Genomic DNA, 17858 nt, shown 5'->3' with positions numbered 1-17858 from the left:
AAGAACTAAACGTTCGTACCTTTTCATGGAAATAGAAACTCGAGAGAAGCGTAAAGACACCGAAGAACCGACAAAGAAGTTTCTCGTTTCTAAGCTAACGTACAACTAATTATACGAACTGGTGAAAAATTACTTCGTAAAATCGTCAACGTTTCAATAAATTTATAGACAATTGAAATTTCGCAGAAATTAAGTCAATGTAACAATCATCGTGTTATTATGACAATCGATATTTGAAAAACAGTCACTTTATAAAAATACGAGCTTGCGAAATCCAAAATGTCATGTAAATAAGAGTGATGATTTTCTTTGAAAAGAACTCGAAATATTTCTAATGTAATTTTGTGGACCTTGCCTTGATTCGAGGATCACAGTCCGGTAACGTAATAATACATCTCGCCATAACAGCGCAAAAACATCGCGTCGCATACGAGATGCGCGCGTGAAATACTTTGAGGTGCAAATCAAGCGAGTATGACTTCGTAATAGTATCTCGCAATGCTGGCACCTCGTTAACAATTGACGCGTCTCCCTGAAGAACCAATTGGCGGTTCTGTGGCATACTACGACGAACTTCGACGCGACCGCAATCAAGCCTAGGGCATGTACGTGTGTCGACTGCAACGGAATAAATGCGCGATCCGTTGGTCTCCACACCAAAATTCTGTATCAATTTTATCAACTTTTCGCAAACGTAAAAATAAGTAGTAGACCTGAAGAAAAAAGTCGATTCAAAGCTGATCAAAAAATAGGTCAATAATGTCGAAAAATCTTGTAACATATATCTACATCTAACATTTATCATTAAAAAAAATCGTTTCTTTTTTAACAGCATTTGATGTATTATCTTGAGTAATAAACTTGTTCGATGTCCTATCATCATATTACATAATCCGATGTCACGGTGCATATCCTACTAAATTTAAATAAGGTAATGCACTTTATCTGAAGTTGCGCAGTGCCGCGAGACGACAAAGTAACAGAGCGAATATGTGGATAGCACGATGAAATGAGAACTATCATCTGTATCATAAAGCCGCAACTAGGGCGTAGAATGAATTAATTTCAACTTTAACGCGTCGCGTCCAGAAAAGCTTGGAGGAAGTCGATGTCACCGCTACACGTTGCCGTGGGAAATTTACGCACCTAAGCGCATTTATTACTTATGCATATTACTGTGTCGAGCACCGGATACTCCTTACGGTCATTTACGTGAACGGTCGCATCTTTGTCTTAAGCTCGAGGGATCATAGAGATTGATATGAAATTCTCTCGCGATGTATCATGTAATATACATAATAATTTGGTTAAAATCTCAATAATTATAATTATCATTTTATTTACTTTCACGCGTAAGAAAACGTAACAAGCTAAGCACAATCTAAGTTTCAAAATTAAGAGAAATAGCAAAATATGGCCTCCAAGAGAAGCAGAAAATAATAAATGAGATATTTTGAAATATGCAACGCGGTAAACGTGTGACGTTTAGTGCCTTACGCAAATTTTCGTTTTCTGCATTCGTACCCACAGATAGGGTTATATTATAAATGATTACGCTGAGAAACAGGAAATTGCTATAACGTTGCAACGAAATCCTATTGCGAGGGTGCGCGTCTTTGCTTTAAGCCGAGTCCTGAGGTTTGGCGGTGGGATTTGCATAAGGGCGAGGGTAGATGTAGCGCCGTACAATTTTCGTTTCATCGTGGGTGTTTACGTATTCTATAACTTCGCCTAGAAACTTCCCCCGTGTGAAATTATGATCAGCTACAGGCCTGGATTCACTAGCAGTGTTCTATATAAATATTCATATAGAAGCGAGCGTTAAACATATTTGATTCTGCCAGAAAAGACACGGTGATTTTTAATTTTCTCAACTATACTTAATTCTCCTAAGTATGTTCGTCTGAGTAGTGCGTAATATCTTCAAACTTAAAAGAGTGATTTGCTCTATATAGATGTGGGAATAAAAAACGGTCTAAACATCGTGATCGTGTTCAAAAAATTACATGAAAATAATATATACACATATAAAGGTCTCTTATTTAATTCGGTACAATTGCCACAATACTGCTCAGCAATTAAACCTTGTGTCAAATTCATGTAATTTGCATTGTCGTGTATTTAGACTGCCCCTCTCTCTCTCTCTCTCTCTCTTTGAACATTGCGTAACATAATCTCGCGTATGTGTAAATTCAATATATATATATATTGAATTATTCTAGGAGACATATTTGTGTATGTCGCAGCGTATCGACTGGTGTTCTACTAACGAACAGACAAGTATCCAATTCCATTACGCGTAGGATTTCCAATACCTGCCGGCATATCGGATACGTATGTTGATCGAGTAAGTTTGAATATACTTACTGAAAGCACTGGAAACTAGGTTGGCATTCGGGCTAGGTAATAAACGGCCGTCTCCCTATGTAAACTGCACCACCGACTATCTGACCATATGAAATTGTTATTATTGTCGAGGGAAAATGCTTGTTATAACTTAGACAATGCGGGAACAATGGACGGAAGCCAATGGCATGCTGTATTAAGCGAATACTACATCTGATATAACACGGGTTTATGATTAAAGAAATATGCACACTTACGCACTTAATAGTTTATGTATTAACGTCAAGATGTATATTTAGAAAACAGTATTAATCTTCAGATTATTTCTAAATTAATTAAATAAGTTAAATAAACCTAAATAATCTTTTAACATTATAATTAATCTATAAGATATTATATGTTCTAAAACAAAATAAATTAATACATTAAATATTTTAATAAAGATATTGTATATTATTAATGCAATATATAAACGTGTTTCTTAAAAATGTTTAGTTTTGTGAATAATTCAAATTTCGAGTATATAATAAGTCAAATTTGACAAAATTCCACTTCTTAAATTATGCTTCAATTTTTACTATTTTCAAATTCTAGAAATTATTTTTGGCGGTTTTATTTCGAGCTATCTAATACTCGTACAATTAATCGCGTTGGAGTTTTCAGAGCATGGCGTGAAAAATATCGGTATCGCGTTTAACGCGTTTTAATTTAAACTCGCCAATGTTCTTTCAATGATCGGCCAGATAATTAAAAAAGCTTAACGTTTCTTTCCTCTCTTTTGCGTACACCACGATCTCTACGATCTCGTTATATACGAACGGTGGATTATATTAAAAAAATTTTAATTAAAAATTTGACCCGCTCGGATGGATTATGGATGAACAAAACATCCTCGTCAATTAATTACAGGCACCGACAAGCTAACGAAAAAAACTTATGCATCAGATAGTTTGTCAGTATGTCGCTCGTTTAAAAAAAAAAAAAAGGGATAATGTATTGCGAAGATGGCTGCAGTCTAACAAGTAGGATGCAGAACTAAGTATGTTAAAATTAATGGTCGGCGAAACTTCATCCTCTGACTTGTCGGAAAATATGCGTAACAAAACCGTGAGCGCGGCTGCATCCTGCTCATCGTCGCATGAAGCCCAGCTTATACGTTAATACCGTGCAATTTATTAAATTGTAATTCTAAGGATATATTTTATCTCGCACGTACGATATTGCCCAAGTGATACTGCCCAAGAAATCTCCGACGCTGTTGCGCGAACCAACGCGGCGAATTTTATTACTCTGAAACGTTAGGATAAAAGCGTAATCTAATGCATTGAAAATCGTGTCCCAATTCGATTTCGTTGTCACTTTGCGTCTGTCGGCCTGCATTTAAACATCACCGACCGATTTCTCCGGAAATTCGACTTGTGCATAGAAAATACCGCATCACACGTTATACACGATCAAAAATTTCCTCGAGAAAAATATTTCAATGACAATACAACAATAGAGTCACATTAGTTTCTCTTTCTTTCGAATAGAGAAGAACTGTGACTATTCAAAAACTTGACCCAAGTTATTAACTGACAGTATTATATGGTTCTTTATATTTGCACGACTGCACTTAGCAATCCAATGATATTATGGAAAGATGATAATTGTCTATATAAAACTTAGATTTCCAGAATTACAAACAACAATGTTATCAGTGTCAAGAACAGTAAGAACTTCGCTAAAAATAAAAGAAAAGAAGACAAATTGCCCGTAGCAACGAATTCTGACAAATTGATTCAAATCGATCGTTTACGAATATTAGTTTCGCTGTATTTTACCTCGAAGCATTCGAGTCACTTAGAGCTAAGATTTATCTGACGTTCGAACAATTCTCCCTCACCCGTGCTCGTGTTCACCTATTCGGGGACTAACAATGCAGAAATGTTGCCGAGCGAATTGCATGTTCCAACGACATCTAGTTACAACATTCCCGACGTGAGTCGGTTTCGCTATCTGCGTATTTCCCAACGACTACCGATAATGTTTCCTCGGGATGTATTAGACGTAGTGTGCACTGTATTTGGCAAATGCACACTTCCTACATTGCATGGCATGTTCTATTTCTACCACATTATATCTCAACGACGGTTCTAAATCGAGAGCTGCCGTTAAGATATCGCCGTGGAATCGAATGTTCTTCAACGGAAACATCCAGACGAAAAAATTCATATATAGGTATTAGATGCAAATCATACTTGCGTAAAATTCATAAAATAACATTGTTCTCTCACCCTTTCTCATTTCTGTAATTCGAGGAGTAATATTTGAAGAAAAGTGGTGCAATTAATAATTCCAGAAATCAACGTGCAAATTCTGTGTATGTAAAAGAATGAGGTTTTCATGTGAACGTGAACGATCAACGCGTTTATTGTAATTTGTTTTTTCGTCTTCAAAATTGGTGCCTACAACTATGAAATACAAGGCAATGCAAATAGCGCAATCTATGTAAATGTGTGAGAACAACGTTACGCGTATTTCCATGTGCTGCAGTATTTGCGCACTGCCAGGTAACCACCAATGACGCTTTCTCTAAATTGTTCTCGACGTAGCAATTACGTAGCGCCAAACATCATGTTTACATTGTAATTTCTCTCCTATGCACGCAACATTGCGGTAAACACGTTTAGATTAAGCGAAAAACATTTTTTAATTAAATCATACGTTGATGAAAAACGCTCAATTTCGTCACCGTGTAACATAAATCAGGCAATAATTTTAACGGATCATCCGGTAAACACAACTTTTTAAAATCATAATAAATCATCATGTAGCAAGGCAACGTTTAAAAATTACAACGTTATAGTATGGTATCACGAAACTTAGAAACCAAGCGAGATTGCTGCTTTATGTGCAAGCTCAAACCGCCAGAAACGCGTCCCAAAAGATCCATCAAGTAACCGACGACCGCGAAATGGCTCTCGACCAATCTACCGCTGAGATCAGGAAATGCTTGAACGAGGAAACAAGTGAAAGGCAATTTGTAAAATCTATCTTTTTCCCCTTAGAACTGTACGCTGATTGTACGGCAGAAATAAAAATACAGCAATATATGGGTAATTTATTCCGAATATTTTTCTGGAAATAATAAAATACGATTATTTTCAAAATAAAAGATTTCAAGCATGTCTACAATTTTCCGACCTCATTACAAAGAACTTTTTTTTTCTAGCTCCTTTCCGCGATATAGTGCACACGTTATATAATTGTTCTTTTAGTAATGCTATACGCAAAGGTATTTTTTTTTTGAATGTTATATAAACTATTTTTACAAAAACACAAAATTTAAAAATAATATCGAAATGCGATATCTTCTGGCGCAACAATTCAGGATTTACAGTAAAAACAAAAACTGGATAGTTTCTTTTTCAGAGAATATCGAGCTATGCTCTCATATTTTATTAAAAAAAATCATATGCTCGATTGCACCACAAAATAGTCATGTCTCTCTGAAATTTAGTATAAACAGCACAACCATTTTTCAACTATTAGATTTTTCTTATTATGTTAAGAACTTTTTTCTATTTTCTTTGATTGCTTACAACTTAAAAACTATAATACTCATTATAATCGTATAACTGCTATTATTATTACAAATTGCCTGTCGAATTTCAAAATATCGATATCAATAATCAATAAATAACAAAAGTGTAAAAATCATGTTAGATAGAAATGCGTATCGCGTCAGAGATACAGAAATATTAAAAATAAAAGTACAAAGCAGTTAAATGCATTTTATACATAGAGCAAAAAAATAGTGCTATCAAAATCCATTCCAGGATTTACTGGACGTAATATTCGTCCTTGTGAAGAGGCAAAAGAAAATGCCTCGGCGCGGCAAATGGGCATGGCAATACGAAACGAGAATAATACCCCGTCGCCGCGTCGTGAGAATTCGATGCCAGCGGCAGCGCTGCATTCAATAGCATGATTCACCCGGTGCTCTCAATTCTACAGATTCTGCCAGCGCGGTTGCGCGAGCCGCAAAAATGTAAAATACCGGAAACAGCGAATGCGCTTGCGAATGAATGAAAAGAGAAGAGGTCACGAAGTTCGGTGCAGAAACAGCAGGAACACGCTAAGAGTAGTTATTATATGAACGCGTGTAAAATCGTACGCAAACATAAAATCTTCTTTATATAATAGTAAGTATAAAAACATAAAATAAATACAAGTAACAAGTAATACATGAACAACCTTAGATAGCTTAAAAAACTACTATACCATAAATAATGATATAAAAGATCATTTCTAAGTACGTGAAAATTGCGATACATGTTACTATTAATATTGTTTTATGATAATACGAGTAGAGCTCTTACATGCCCCTAAGAAATGTGAGAAAGCTGTTTTACACGACCTAATTTAAAATATTCTTTATTCTCTATTCGTTTTTATTTCAGATACGTAACTTTATTTTTTTTTCTCGAATTCTCAGCGACCATATGTATTCATGTTATATTTTAAATACGTAATTTCATTTTTTATCTTTTCTCTTTTGAGTTCTCTACGACCATATGCACCCCTTGCAACCATGCTTGGCGCGTCCCTGTGGAACGTAGAGGATAGAAGGAGGAAGATTCAACTCGTACGCGCGTACACGTTTAGCTGCAAGAACAGCCCTATACCTCCTGACACACATCTCTCTGCGCGACCCGCAGTTTTCCTTCTACCTTTTGCCTTTATCTCCGAGCCATTCCGCCGCTCCTATTTTATCCAGAGATATCAAATGACCCCCTAGACACCTTTGTTCTCTGTTACTCATCTCCGGGCACATTTATATCTGTCTCGCGTTCCGGCTGCTCCGGATCGTCCGTATTACACGTGCTAAAATCTGCGCTCGCTCGCCTAATAGCGTTACATTTATTAACGTTGCGATCTAGCTACTAGCTCATTGAGACGGGAGAGCGTCGCAACACTGATTAGAGATTCAAGATCTTATAAACCCCTAAAGCACACCATCCTCTGCGCAGTACCTGATACTTCAGACTTAATTAATGTTTTTTTAAATCAAGTTTTCACGCTAGTTTTCGTGGGGGTATAATGAAACATTAGATCAATAACTAGATTTTAAAGTAATAAAATATTATTACGTGAACACGTGAGCTCGCTCTGATGCTATAACAAGGTTCCTTTTTTTCGTCATTCACGTCATAACGAGCCTGTTGATGCTCCTCTAACACTTAATAAGGACTGACGATACCGGAATTTTATACGTGTTACACGAGACAACGATCGTCGTTGCACCAATACCATTACACTGCACGGTTACGACACTTTGCGAAGCTAGCTTGCAGTCGCAAAACCGCGACTTGCTATTCGTTGCTTAGCGCTTCGCGTTCTTTGCTGCTTGACTTCGTGTATTGAGATAGTGCGGGAGGTGACTTCTTGCCCTACAGAATGGTACGCATTAAAACTCCATCTCGGTTACGACGGAAGATCCGCGCGCGTCGTATTTCATTTGAACAAGATCGAGGTTGCTCTAAAGAAGGATACACAAACGTATCTACCTTTACGATAGCAGCAGTCATTCGCATTCGATCCTTAACAATGGCCAAGCAATTCGTTTCGAACGAGAACGTCTGAAGTTGTACGAGCGAATAACTGTGGTAGGATGTATAAAGAATACGTCGTGCGGGAGTCAACGTTTACGAGTCCACCCGTTATCGTCCTTCGCCGTGACTTCCTGCCACCACGTAAACCCCCAGCCCAAAAAAAGAGACTTTGACGTGTTCGCCACCACGTCCTCGTTCCTTTCGTTCCCGTCCAACCGCGTTCTACTTTGAGACCAGGAATTTTCTATTTCCTTGGGTATCGCAAGATCAACGCGAATTCTTGGAATTGATGCCGGGAAAGGGTGTTCCTGACTTTTAAATTGTCTTTATCAATCATTCAGCAGGTGAGGCGTGTGAGAAATTGATATCGAAACAACAATCAATGACGTCGTGCGAAAACGTGCGTTGAATTGAAATATGTTCGGTGCACTGAAAATTATTCTCATTTCCAACTTCTTGGTTGTGTACACACAACCCAGTACAATTAGGTTCTTACAGTACAAGTGCTTCTTTGAACTAATGGCGGATTAAGTGCTCGCGCAAAAGAGGAGAAAGACTTTCTCTCGGGTAATGAATTGTACGTAAATATCCCGGGGACAACTTGAAAACTTTTTTTTCCTTCAAACGCTGTCGAGTGCTTTAAATATTTATAGAAAAGTGGCTTCGGTTAAGAATCTATCTGTGAATATACACAGAAAGATTGAAAGTATTTGCTATCGCACTGAGAAAGCACACTAAATTTTCTCTCTTGCAGCCATAAAAACATCTGTGCAAACACAATTTTGCATTTTACTAAATTTCATCATTGAAATAAAAGTAGTCTGATAAAGCACTTTGAAAAATTACAAGACAGATGCGTGAGTTAATTTTCCGTTATTAATAAAGTAATAATTTTTTTTTAATTTTCAAGATTTAGAAAAGATCATCCTTAAATTTCTCTTTAAAGAAATCTAATAAAAATAATCCAATTATGCAATTTTTTACAAAAATTATTTTATTGTTAGTAACAGTATAAGAAATCGTACGTTTCATATTAAACTAACAAAATAAGTGTAATATCTTCCCTTCATTAAAAAATTTTATATATTTAAATAACTTGAAGTGTAAATAGAACTTCATTGCTTTGTTGCAGCGCAACATCAGTTGAATGAGAAGAAAAAAAATTTAGCAATCCACAACAAACAATACTTTTGAGAAAACAACAACCACAGCATAACCAAGCAGCTATGACCAACGTAGCTGTATAATCAAATTTCAATGTGACGCACATATCGATGAAAATATTCCAACTTAACAAAGACGTAAAATAAACTGGAATAAATGTTTGTAAAAATATGATACGTGAATTCAATCATCAATGCAATTTAGAGAAAATAAAATAGGATATCCTGGAAGAAAATATACATCAATTTCTGATGCTAAATTGTTACACTTTAGAATCATCTATTATTAATAAATGCCTCCTCATCATACAACGAGAATTTCGAGATTAAACTTATATACCTATTTCAAAAATGGACTAATTAATCTCTGAGATTTTGCAACATTCTACGAGAAAAAAATGTCAACAGGAAAGGAACGAGCACACAAAATCGGTGACGGAGAAAACGATGCGACTCCACGTGTCTCCGGCACCCTCGGTGTCTCTTCGAATACTCTTTCCCGCGTCTCTCGTTTCTCTCTCTTTCTCTCTCTCTCTCCCCCCCTCTCCTCTCACAAGAAGAGACATTTGGTGCAGACCATTACCCCAGTCCCGGGTGCCATCGGCCATCAGCAGCGCGTTAAAGCCGCTGCAATTACAAACTCCGACAGTCTCATCCCCTTTATTCCATCCCGCGCTCCTTCGTCCTCCTTTCGCCGCTCGTTTCCACATCGCCCCTGCGTTCCTTCCACTCTTTCTCTCATTTTCCCTTTTCGGTTCCTCGCTCGTTTCTCTCGCTCCCTCTCTTGCGCCACGTCGCCGCTCACCGGCCCCATTTACATTTGCCCGCTACTCTCGTAAAAGTAACTTTGTAACCCGTGCGGGCAGTAGTATCCGAGCCAGGATTCCGTCCTCTATTCCGGGGAAATTACATGTCGGTCGGCACCGCAGGCTCGAAAGAAGATTTCCCTTATCAAGCGCGCCGCTTCCTTCTACCGTCCCGAGCGTCCCCTACCGCATACTGGATGTCCACTTACACCCAGCAATCAACCCCTTCCGCGCGTAAAATGACACGCACACGAGAAACACGTGTTAGAGACGTATTGTTAATTCTATGTCTCACGTAGCTAATGTCCTTTATCAAAGCGTAGTGAATAAAAGTGAAAAATGTGACTGACACGAAAAATTCAAACGACGCAATGAAACATATTTGCACGATTTTGCTAATAGCATACCTCGTACTTACATTTATCTCTCAAACATTATTAAAATAGAAATATTATCAGTAAATAATTTTATATACGTTTTTACCAGCCGTAATTGTAATTACTGATAACTTTATTATTCATGTATTATTCAGTCTAATAATATAAAATAATCAGTCTAACCAATAATAAATTGCTAGAAATGCACAATCATTTGTTGCAAAGTTATGTTCCATTATGTGACGTATTTTTTCGATTCTTATAACTGAAATCTTTAACTAGAACGATCAAATCGGTTTTCGATATGCTTGAAATGCCGTATGTACATTGAAATGCCGTATTTTGAAATATCGGGAGTGCGCAATAAAAAAGTTGCAGAGATACGGTAATACTTAAATGAGCGAAGAAGTTTGAACGTTCCAGCATCAGATAGAGTGCTTCGTAAAATCGTTCAAAAAATACTGGAATGGCTGCATGATCGCAATGTTTACTCGTACCTCTCGAATGCGACGTATCAAACCACTCTGGAAAGTCGGAAATTTCTGGTATTCGGTGAAATTGTCGCATCGCAAATGTCGGGCCCATCGATATTCTATGGCCGCTTAGAGCGATTAAATCATCGCGTACATCTATCGGCACCGAAGTGACGTGGATTTTTCAGGTCAATTTACAGAGCACTTAATCGGAGATGAGCATGTGTAGAGTCAATGTTGGCGCGCGTAATGAATCGTTTACATCGCAAACGAGAAACAAGGTGTTTTTGTACAAGTAGACTTCTTCGTCAGACAGTTTTTACATCCGAGGCAATTTAGAGATGAATTCGTAAGATAAATCTACGAAAATATTTTGCCAAACGCAAAACTTTCTAATGGAACGCTACATTGGCAATTAATCAACAAAATATGTTTTATTTATATTTTTCCAATATTTATCTCACGCATGTCTTTTACAATACCATTATAACAGCATGATCCATTCCTTATACTTCTTTCCACTATGGTGCAACCGCATAGATTCGGTATAATAGATTTTATTCCTGTAGTATACAATATTTATGTATCTTTCATACGAAATGCCATCGACTGAAATCTGTGTCGTATTTCTGTATACCGGACACGTTTATTCCAAATCCATCTATAAAACGAACCACGAAATTTTTCCAGGGGCAGGCGACGATTGTTATTCCGTCCCAGAAGATCTCCTTTAATCGATGATTTATCTGCGGGTTCTCGCGAGGTCAAGCAGATAACTGCTTTAGCTTTTGTGCTTCTTTCACGCCGATATCCCACGATAGTCACGGTCGCCGTTTCATCGGACACTGTGGAAAATCTCTCTTTAAGTCCGGTGGCTCAGGCATTTAACCTCGCGGTAATGGCAGCGGTGTCAGTGATCGGCGAATCGATATAGTATATCGAAAACGCCGAGGCTACACCGAGATCATTGCGGTTCGATTGCTCGGCTAGGTCCAGCAAGTAATACGGTGGTGCCGCAGGGATTACGGACAGAGAGAGATACGAACTTATAGAACCCGAAAACGTTCGTGTTCTCAGCAAACTAGACGCTGGATACTTGCACGCATGTTGTACATCAAATATACACACACACACACACATATGTAGTATATGTACATATGTATATGTATATGTATACTCGCTCTCTTTCATTAGAAATATCGGATATATGTATAATCGAGTCGCTACAGCCATATCAATACCCACAGAAAAAGTAAAAAATAATCGCGAAAAATGTGCTGGTATTAAAGTTGATCTTGTCAGCAAAAAAAAATGAACGTGTTACGTGCGTTATAATTTATAATGAAACGACTGTGCATTATGTAACAATGCCAGCGAAAAAAAGCTTGGACTTCTATCCTTTAGAATGATAAAATAATTTGATAAAAATTCAAGTGGAAAAAAATTATGAATAGGTATTATATCATATAGTAATAATAATGTAGCGCTAGGGCGCGTAGGGATACGTGGCAAGAGATATTATCTGACCTTTCACCTTATTTCGTGAGAACTGCATCTTTACACCTCCGTAACCTCGGCACGCGAATCGAATCTAAGAAAGCCCACTAGCGGCTGAAACTCATGAAACTGCCGGCGAAGTTTTAGTTGGATTAGTAACTTAGTGCGTGCTTATTGTCTTAATGAGTATCTATAATATTTCCGGGAACGTGATCTTCGCGGTTGTTTCCAAGGATGAGGGTAAACCACATGCGCTAGCCACTTGGCTAATTGTGTCGCATTAAATATTCAAGTAAACAGGAAGATACAACACGACGACTAATTTGTGTAGTAATTCAACATATTATTTTACATCATATATCTGACGAATAATAATAAAATGTCAACAGACATGGATATAGAATATTTTACCGTTCAAAAAATTCATAGAACAAATGACAAAACTGCTTCTTTTTTAATAAAAACATTATTGCTTCGTATTTATGACTTCATTACGATGTTAGAAGTGATATTTGTAAGATCGTGGCAATTTAGAAAGCGATAATAGGCCAAAATGGAGCCGAATGGAATGGAGTAGTGTAAGGGAAGATGAGGAAAGTTCGTGAGGCAGCAGCCAGTCGGCCGGTAGCAAGGGTAGTTGGTGAAATCGTAGGATACCGGCTCTTCGCGTCACTATGCTGTCAGAGGACGCAAGCGCGCTCGCGCCCCTTATCGAGTTCGAGAGCAAAAGCGACGGCTGCCGGTAGTGGTGGCGATGGCGGTGGTTGTAGTAGTGGTGTTGGTGCTGTATATGGACCGGTATATAGAGGGAAGATACGGGGGGGAAAGGGGTGGAATGGTTGTAGGTGGCGGCACACAGCCGAGTCCGGAGACAGAGGGGGATTGGCGTTGAGGGTGAGAGTACGAGAGGGAGAGAAGCCGACGGAAGGGTAGGAAGACGAAACGCGGGTAGAGGAGAGAAGAGAAGAGGAGCGATGTGAAGGGTGGCGGGTGCAGCTACGAGTCGGGAGCCGCAGTGTTTGTCAGTCCTTCGTATGGACATCACGTTCGACGAGACTGATAGTACCCGCCGGTATTGGCATCCGTATATAAGCCGTATAACGCTTTTGGCGGCATCCATCATCGTCGATAGCCACTAACGTCGATCGCGCGTCAATTTCATCCCGTAGATGAACCCGCGGTTGCGGCACGCGCCCCCGCGATCTCCGATATCGTCGTCTCGCGCGTCTCGTCATTCTGTCCACGAGCGGGAGGACTGCGCCGCGAGGTCTATACGGAGAGTGGACGAGATGTGAAGACGTCGTCTTGGAAGCAATGTGGCTTCCGTTGGTGCTGCTCGCCTTGATGGCGAGCGGTTCCGCCTGTCCGGATCTCTGCGAGTGTCATCAGAATGACGCGGAGAAAAACGACGCGTTGGCTTTGCTGGACGTGACGTGTCGCGGACGCGTACCCGGTCTATCGGAGTTACCCGCGGTAGTGAGAAGTTTGTCGGTGGACAGCGTCAAGGGACCGGGCGTTGATGTCCTCCTCGACGAGCTGGAAGCCGCCGACTTGGTGAACGATCTCGGGATGAACGGTGCTTCGGATAATCTCAAGACAAACGACACGTCGGAAACGAACGATACGTTGTCGTCGGAGGAGCCGATGGGCACAACAGAGGTTCTACCGTATCTGGTCGAGTTCACGGTGACAAATTGTTCGTTGGTGTCGTTGAACGCGTCGTGGCACGGTCTCGAGCGCTTGAAGTCGTTAAATCTGTCGTGCAACAACTTGCCGCGAGTAAGGGACGTGCTGGTGATCCGCGCGATGAATCTAAGCGAGTTGGCGTGCCTAGATTTGTCGGACAATTCGTTATCGAACATCAGTGTCGGTTCTTTTAGGACGCTCGTCGGGCTCGTGCGACTGAGTTTACGTAAGAACGTGATCGGCACGGTGGACGAGGGCGCGTTTCGCGGTCTCGATCGATTGGAATTTCTCGATCTATCGGACAACAGGTTGGCGGACTTGCCAGATAGCGCGCTCACGCCGCTGTACTCCTTGCAGAAACTCGATCTGAGCGGTAACCAGCTGCAAGTCCTAGGCGCCAGGTGGTTCGAAAGTCTCGACAGATTGAGGGAACTCGACGTTTCGCGAAATGGATTGGCTAGGGCAGCCTCGGGAACTTTGCAACCGTTACCGGGGCTATCTATTCTAAGGTTAGCGGAAAATCCGCTAAAAGAGAGAGACGTCTCTCTACTATTGGGCACCGGAAGAAGATTAGAGACGGTGGATGCGTCTCGTATTGGACTAGCGCGAGTTCCAGCCGCTTTGACGAGATCGGTCAGGGCACTCAGGCTCGCTGGTAACAGATTGACTACCATTCGCAGCGGTGACTTAGATAGCTATCCTCTGTTGCGTATGTTGGATATCGCCGATAACCGTTTGAAGTATATCGAGAACGACGCTCTGGGAAGGCTAGAGGTTTTGGAAGAGCTCGATCTATCTGGAAATGCACTTTCAAAAGTACCGGGTAGTTTACCGAGCAGTCTCGTGACGCTTAAGTTGCATCGAAATGCGATAACCGCATTGAAACTCGACGATCTCAATGGTCTGTACAATCTGCGATCGTTAATATTGAACGATAATGCCATCAATGAGATCGACGTGGGCGCGCTCGGTCAACTGCCTTTGCTCGCCGAGCTGGATCTATCCAATAATCCTATCAAAGCGCTATCAACTAATACTCTAAGTGGACCGAGTAATCTGACGAAGCTCCGAATGTCAGGTCTAACATCGCTTCAACGACATCAGGAAGAACAAAGCGACATGGCGTTTCCGGTGCCAACTCCGGAGCATTTGGTAATGTTAGATGTGTCGCGTAGTCCGGTTCTCGCGGGACAGTTACTGGCGGATGATGCCGCATTGTCCGCCTGCAAGAGCCTCATAGAGCTAAATCTCTCGGCGACCAACGTCAGCACCATCAGATCCGACGTCGCGTACATGTTGCCGCAGCTGCGCGTACTTAGGCTCGAGAAGAACATTTGGAACTGCACGGAGGATCTTTACTGGCTGGGCGAGTGGATCAGACAGCACCGCGAACCGAATCAACAGTACCAAACAGCGCGATGTTCTAATCCACGGAAATTGGCGGGATTATTTTTGCACAAGTTACCGCCGCCGTCAAATTTCGTTTCGACAACCGCGGGAATCGTCACGACAACGACGACAAGCACCTCGGTTACCCTATCTGTCGTCTTCACGCTCGAACATACGTCGAATACTGATCAGCCAAACGTCACGGTGTCTTCCAATATCGAAGATACGAATTCCGACGGCAACGTCACGGATTTTCTCACGCTATCTTCCGTAAACGCGAAAACCGAATCGAAAATGGTGGCTGACTCGGATTTCCTCTCCGCCGCGAAAATCGTCACCGCAACGACAGAGCCGAAAAAAATACTGCGAGTCTACAAGGCGCCGACGTCCTTCCGTAACGTAACGTCGTCAATCACGTCGTCGACGCGGACGAGCGGGGATCGAAAGAGCGATAAAACAAATCGTATCTCAATGGATCAGAATTTAATCAAGCACATCGTCGTTCCGACCTCTCAAGCACCGAGCGACCCCAAGCAATCCATTATGAGAATGGAAGACGCGGAGTCGCGTTCGCAAACTTTCGATAACCGGTCCGACGGTGGGGCGCGAAAAAACGGCACGATGAGCAAAGTTGCCGCGTCAGGCGTCGGCGAGATCTTCTCGTCGAAATCTTCGAACGTGGAGAGGAAAACGATCGAGAAGCACTCGGACAGCATGAGCAATGCGACCAAGGCAAACGTGGTGTTGGATGAGCGCGACTCGAAGACGATAGCGGAAGAATTGAACAGTCGAGCGACCGATTCCGGTGCTAGAGTGTCGGAGGCTTTGTCCGCCGGCGCCCATCCCGGAATGTTGGTGTTAGTCGGCGCGGCCCTCGGCGCCGTCGCGGCGCTGACTGTTGTACTCTCACGAAGGGCCACGGTGCATCGGACGGACAGGTATCATCGTCACGAGAACATCGAGGTGCACACTCTCACGCCTACTGCAGAGCTTTGGTGACCAGAGTCGGAGCATGTCTGTCTATTCGAGAGAGACAGGCGACTGGACATCGAGAATCACGATCGAGAAGCGTCGACGTTGCCTCAACAATCAACGAGCCCACGGCTGATCGATGTATGTTTGAGGAAGATTCTCAAGTAGCCCGCAGTATCGACGATCGGAAGCGTGCATCCTATTATTACGACAAGATCTAAGTGGATCTGTCGAGGAGAGGTACGATAACTGAAGTGTTAATCAGAAAGTTGGAAGGATTCTCCTGACTGAGGAAACCACGGGGAAAGGACGAGCGACTAAACGTCGAAGTTGGGAACGAGATATTCCGAGCTAATCCGTATCGCTTCGGAAACCGCCAATACGTCGCGGATTACGGCGAGGAGCAATATCGGAGAAAGTAAGAAATTATTCGGACGTGACTTAAAACCTCTGCAATCCAAAAACAACACACGAAAGAAGGACAACTGTCGTGAGACTGTCGTGACTACCGAAGATTTGCAGTGCAGTAATTAATGACAGATGTTCACATAAATTCGAACAGATCTAAAATCCACAACAGATAATATAAACAAGTGTTACTTATAAAATCAATCTTTGTAATCACGTATCTGGCTTATAGAGTTCTTTGAAAGTCGCGTGTGGCTCAATATGTAAAGTCATCCAGATGTCGATATCGATATAGTACCTATCTCGATGGAAAGAATACCCGACGTCGACACTGTTCAAACTCCATCAACGGAGGAGATGCAGACGTCAAGTACTGTAACCAAGACGTTAAAAGCACGGGCGAGAATCACCGCGTTATTTCATATAAATTCTGACATATACAAACACATCCGTGTGCTGCACATGTCGTCCGTCGGGAAATACTGGACGCGCACGACGAACGAAAAACTCGGGCAAAAACCTGCGGGCGAAAAATTCGGCACTATTTCGATATACATCGCGGTGGATCGGTATCGCGCGAAACCTCTATGTCCTTCGTAATAAATGCCAATTGTAAAAGAGAAGGTATGAGCGAAAGCTATATGTACAGAGTTATTCGCGTGAGAGAACTCTAAACCCGTCAAAACCTTCGTTAGTGTTTGATGTCTTCTGATTTCGGTATCGCGTGTACGCAGGCATCGCAGACGTGTCATAATCGAGTGGCAATAACCACAATAAGCGGGTTTAACGATTTAGCTGATTGGCTTGGAGTCAGACCGATAAATTGGACACAGTGACAATAATAATGGTTACACGCCGCGTCTCAAGAGCTTGACTCTTCGCGGTACGCTCAATTCCTGAGGAGACTATATTGTGACTGAAATGAAGTGCGAGTGTATTAAAGTAGGAAGCGAGCATAAGGCTAGCGAAAGGTAGAAAAACGTGGACGTGGTAGAGATGCAGGTAGGGCAACGCCAAAATGCAGAATGTAGGAGATGAAAAATTCGCGGTGGCAAATAGTATGCTTGAATAATAAAACCAGACGGAAAGCCAGAGAGAGTGCTAGACGGAAGAATTTTTATCGAACGGCGTGTGTGTGTGTGTG

At 41.3% G+C, this 17858-nt stretch overlaps 2 protein-coding genes across 2 annotated transcripts in view; one reads left to right on the top strand and one right to left on the bottom strand.

Moving 5' to 3' along the window:
- LOC112454538 (protein timeless homolog) overlaps positions 1 to 17858 on the bottom strand; it is a 99143-nt gene that overhangs the window by 46051 nt on the left and 35234 nt on the right. The window lies entirely within an intron of this gene.
- On the top strand, positions 13228 to 17852 carry LOC112454539 (internalin-I-like). Its single transcript, XM_025016002.1, has one exon. It carries the CDS (start codon positions 13574 to 13576, stop codon positions 16331 to 16333), a length of 2760 nt encoding a protein of 919 aa, XP_024871770.1. The 5' UTR covers positions 13228 to 13573; the 3' UTR covers positions 16334 to 17852.

Source organism: Temnothorax curvispinosus, unplaced genomic scaffold (assembly GCF_003070985.1).
Source record: "Temnothorax curvispinosus isolate PA1 unplaced genomic scaffold, ASM307098v1 QBEX01005133.1, whole genome shotgun sequence".
Taxonomy (NCBI): Eukaryota; Metazoa; Arthropoda; class Insecta; order Hymenoptera; family Formicidae; genus Temnothorax; species Temnothorax curvispinosus.
The sequence above is the reverse complement of the archived record's forward strand: the minus strand, read 5'-3'. Positions and strand labels throughout refer to the sequence as shown.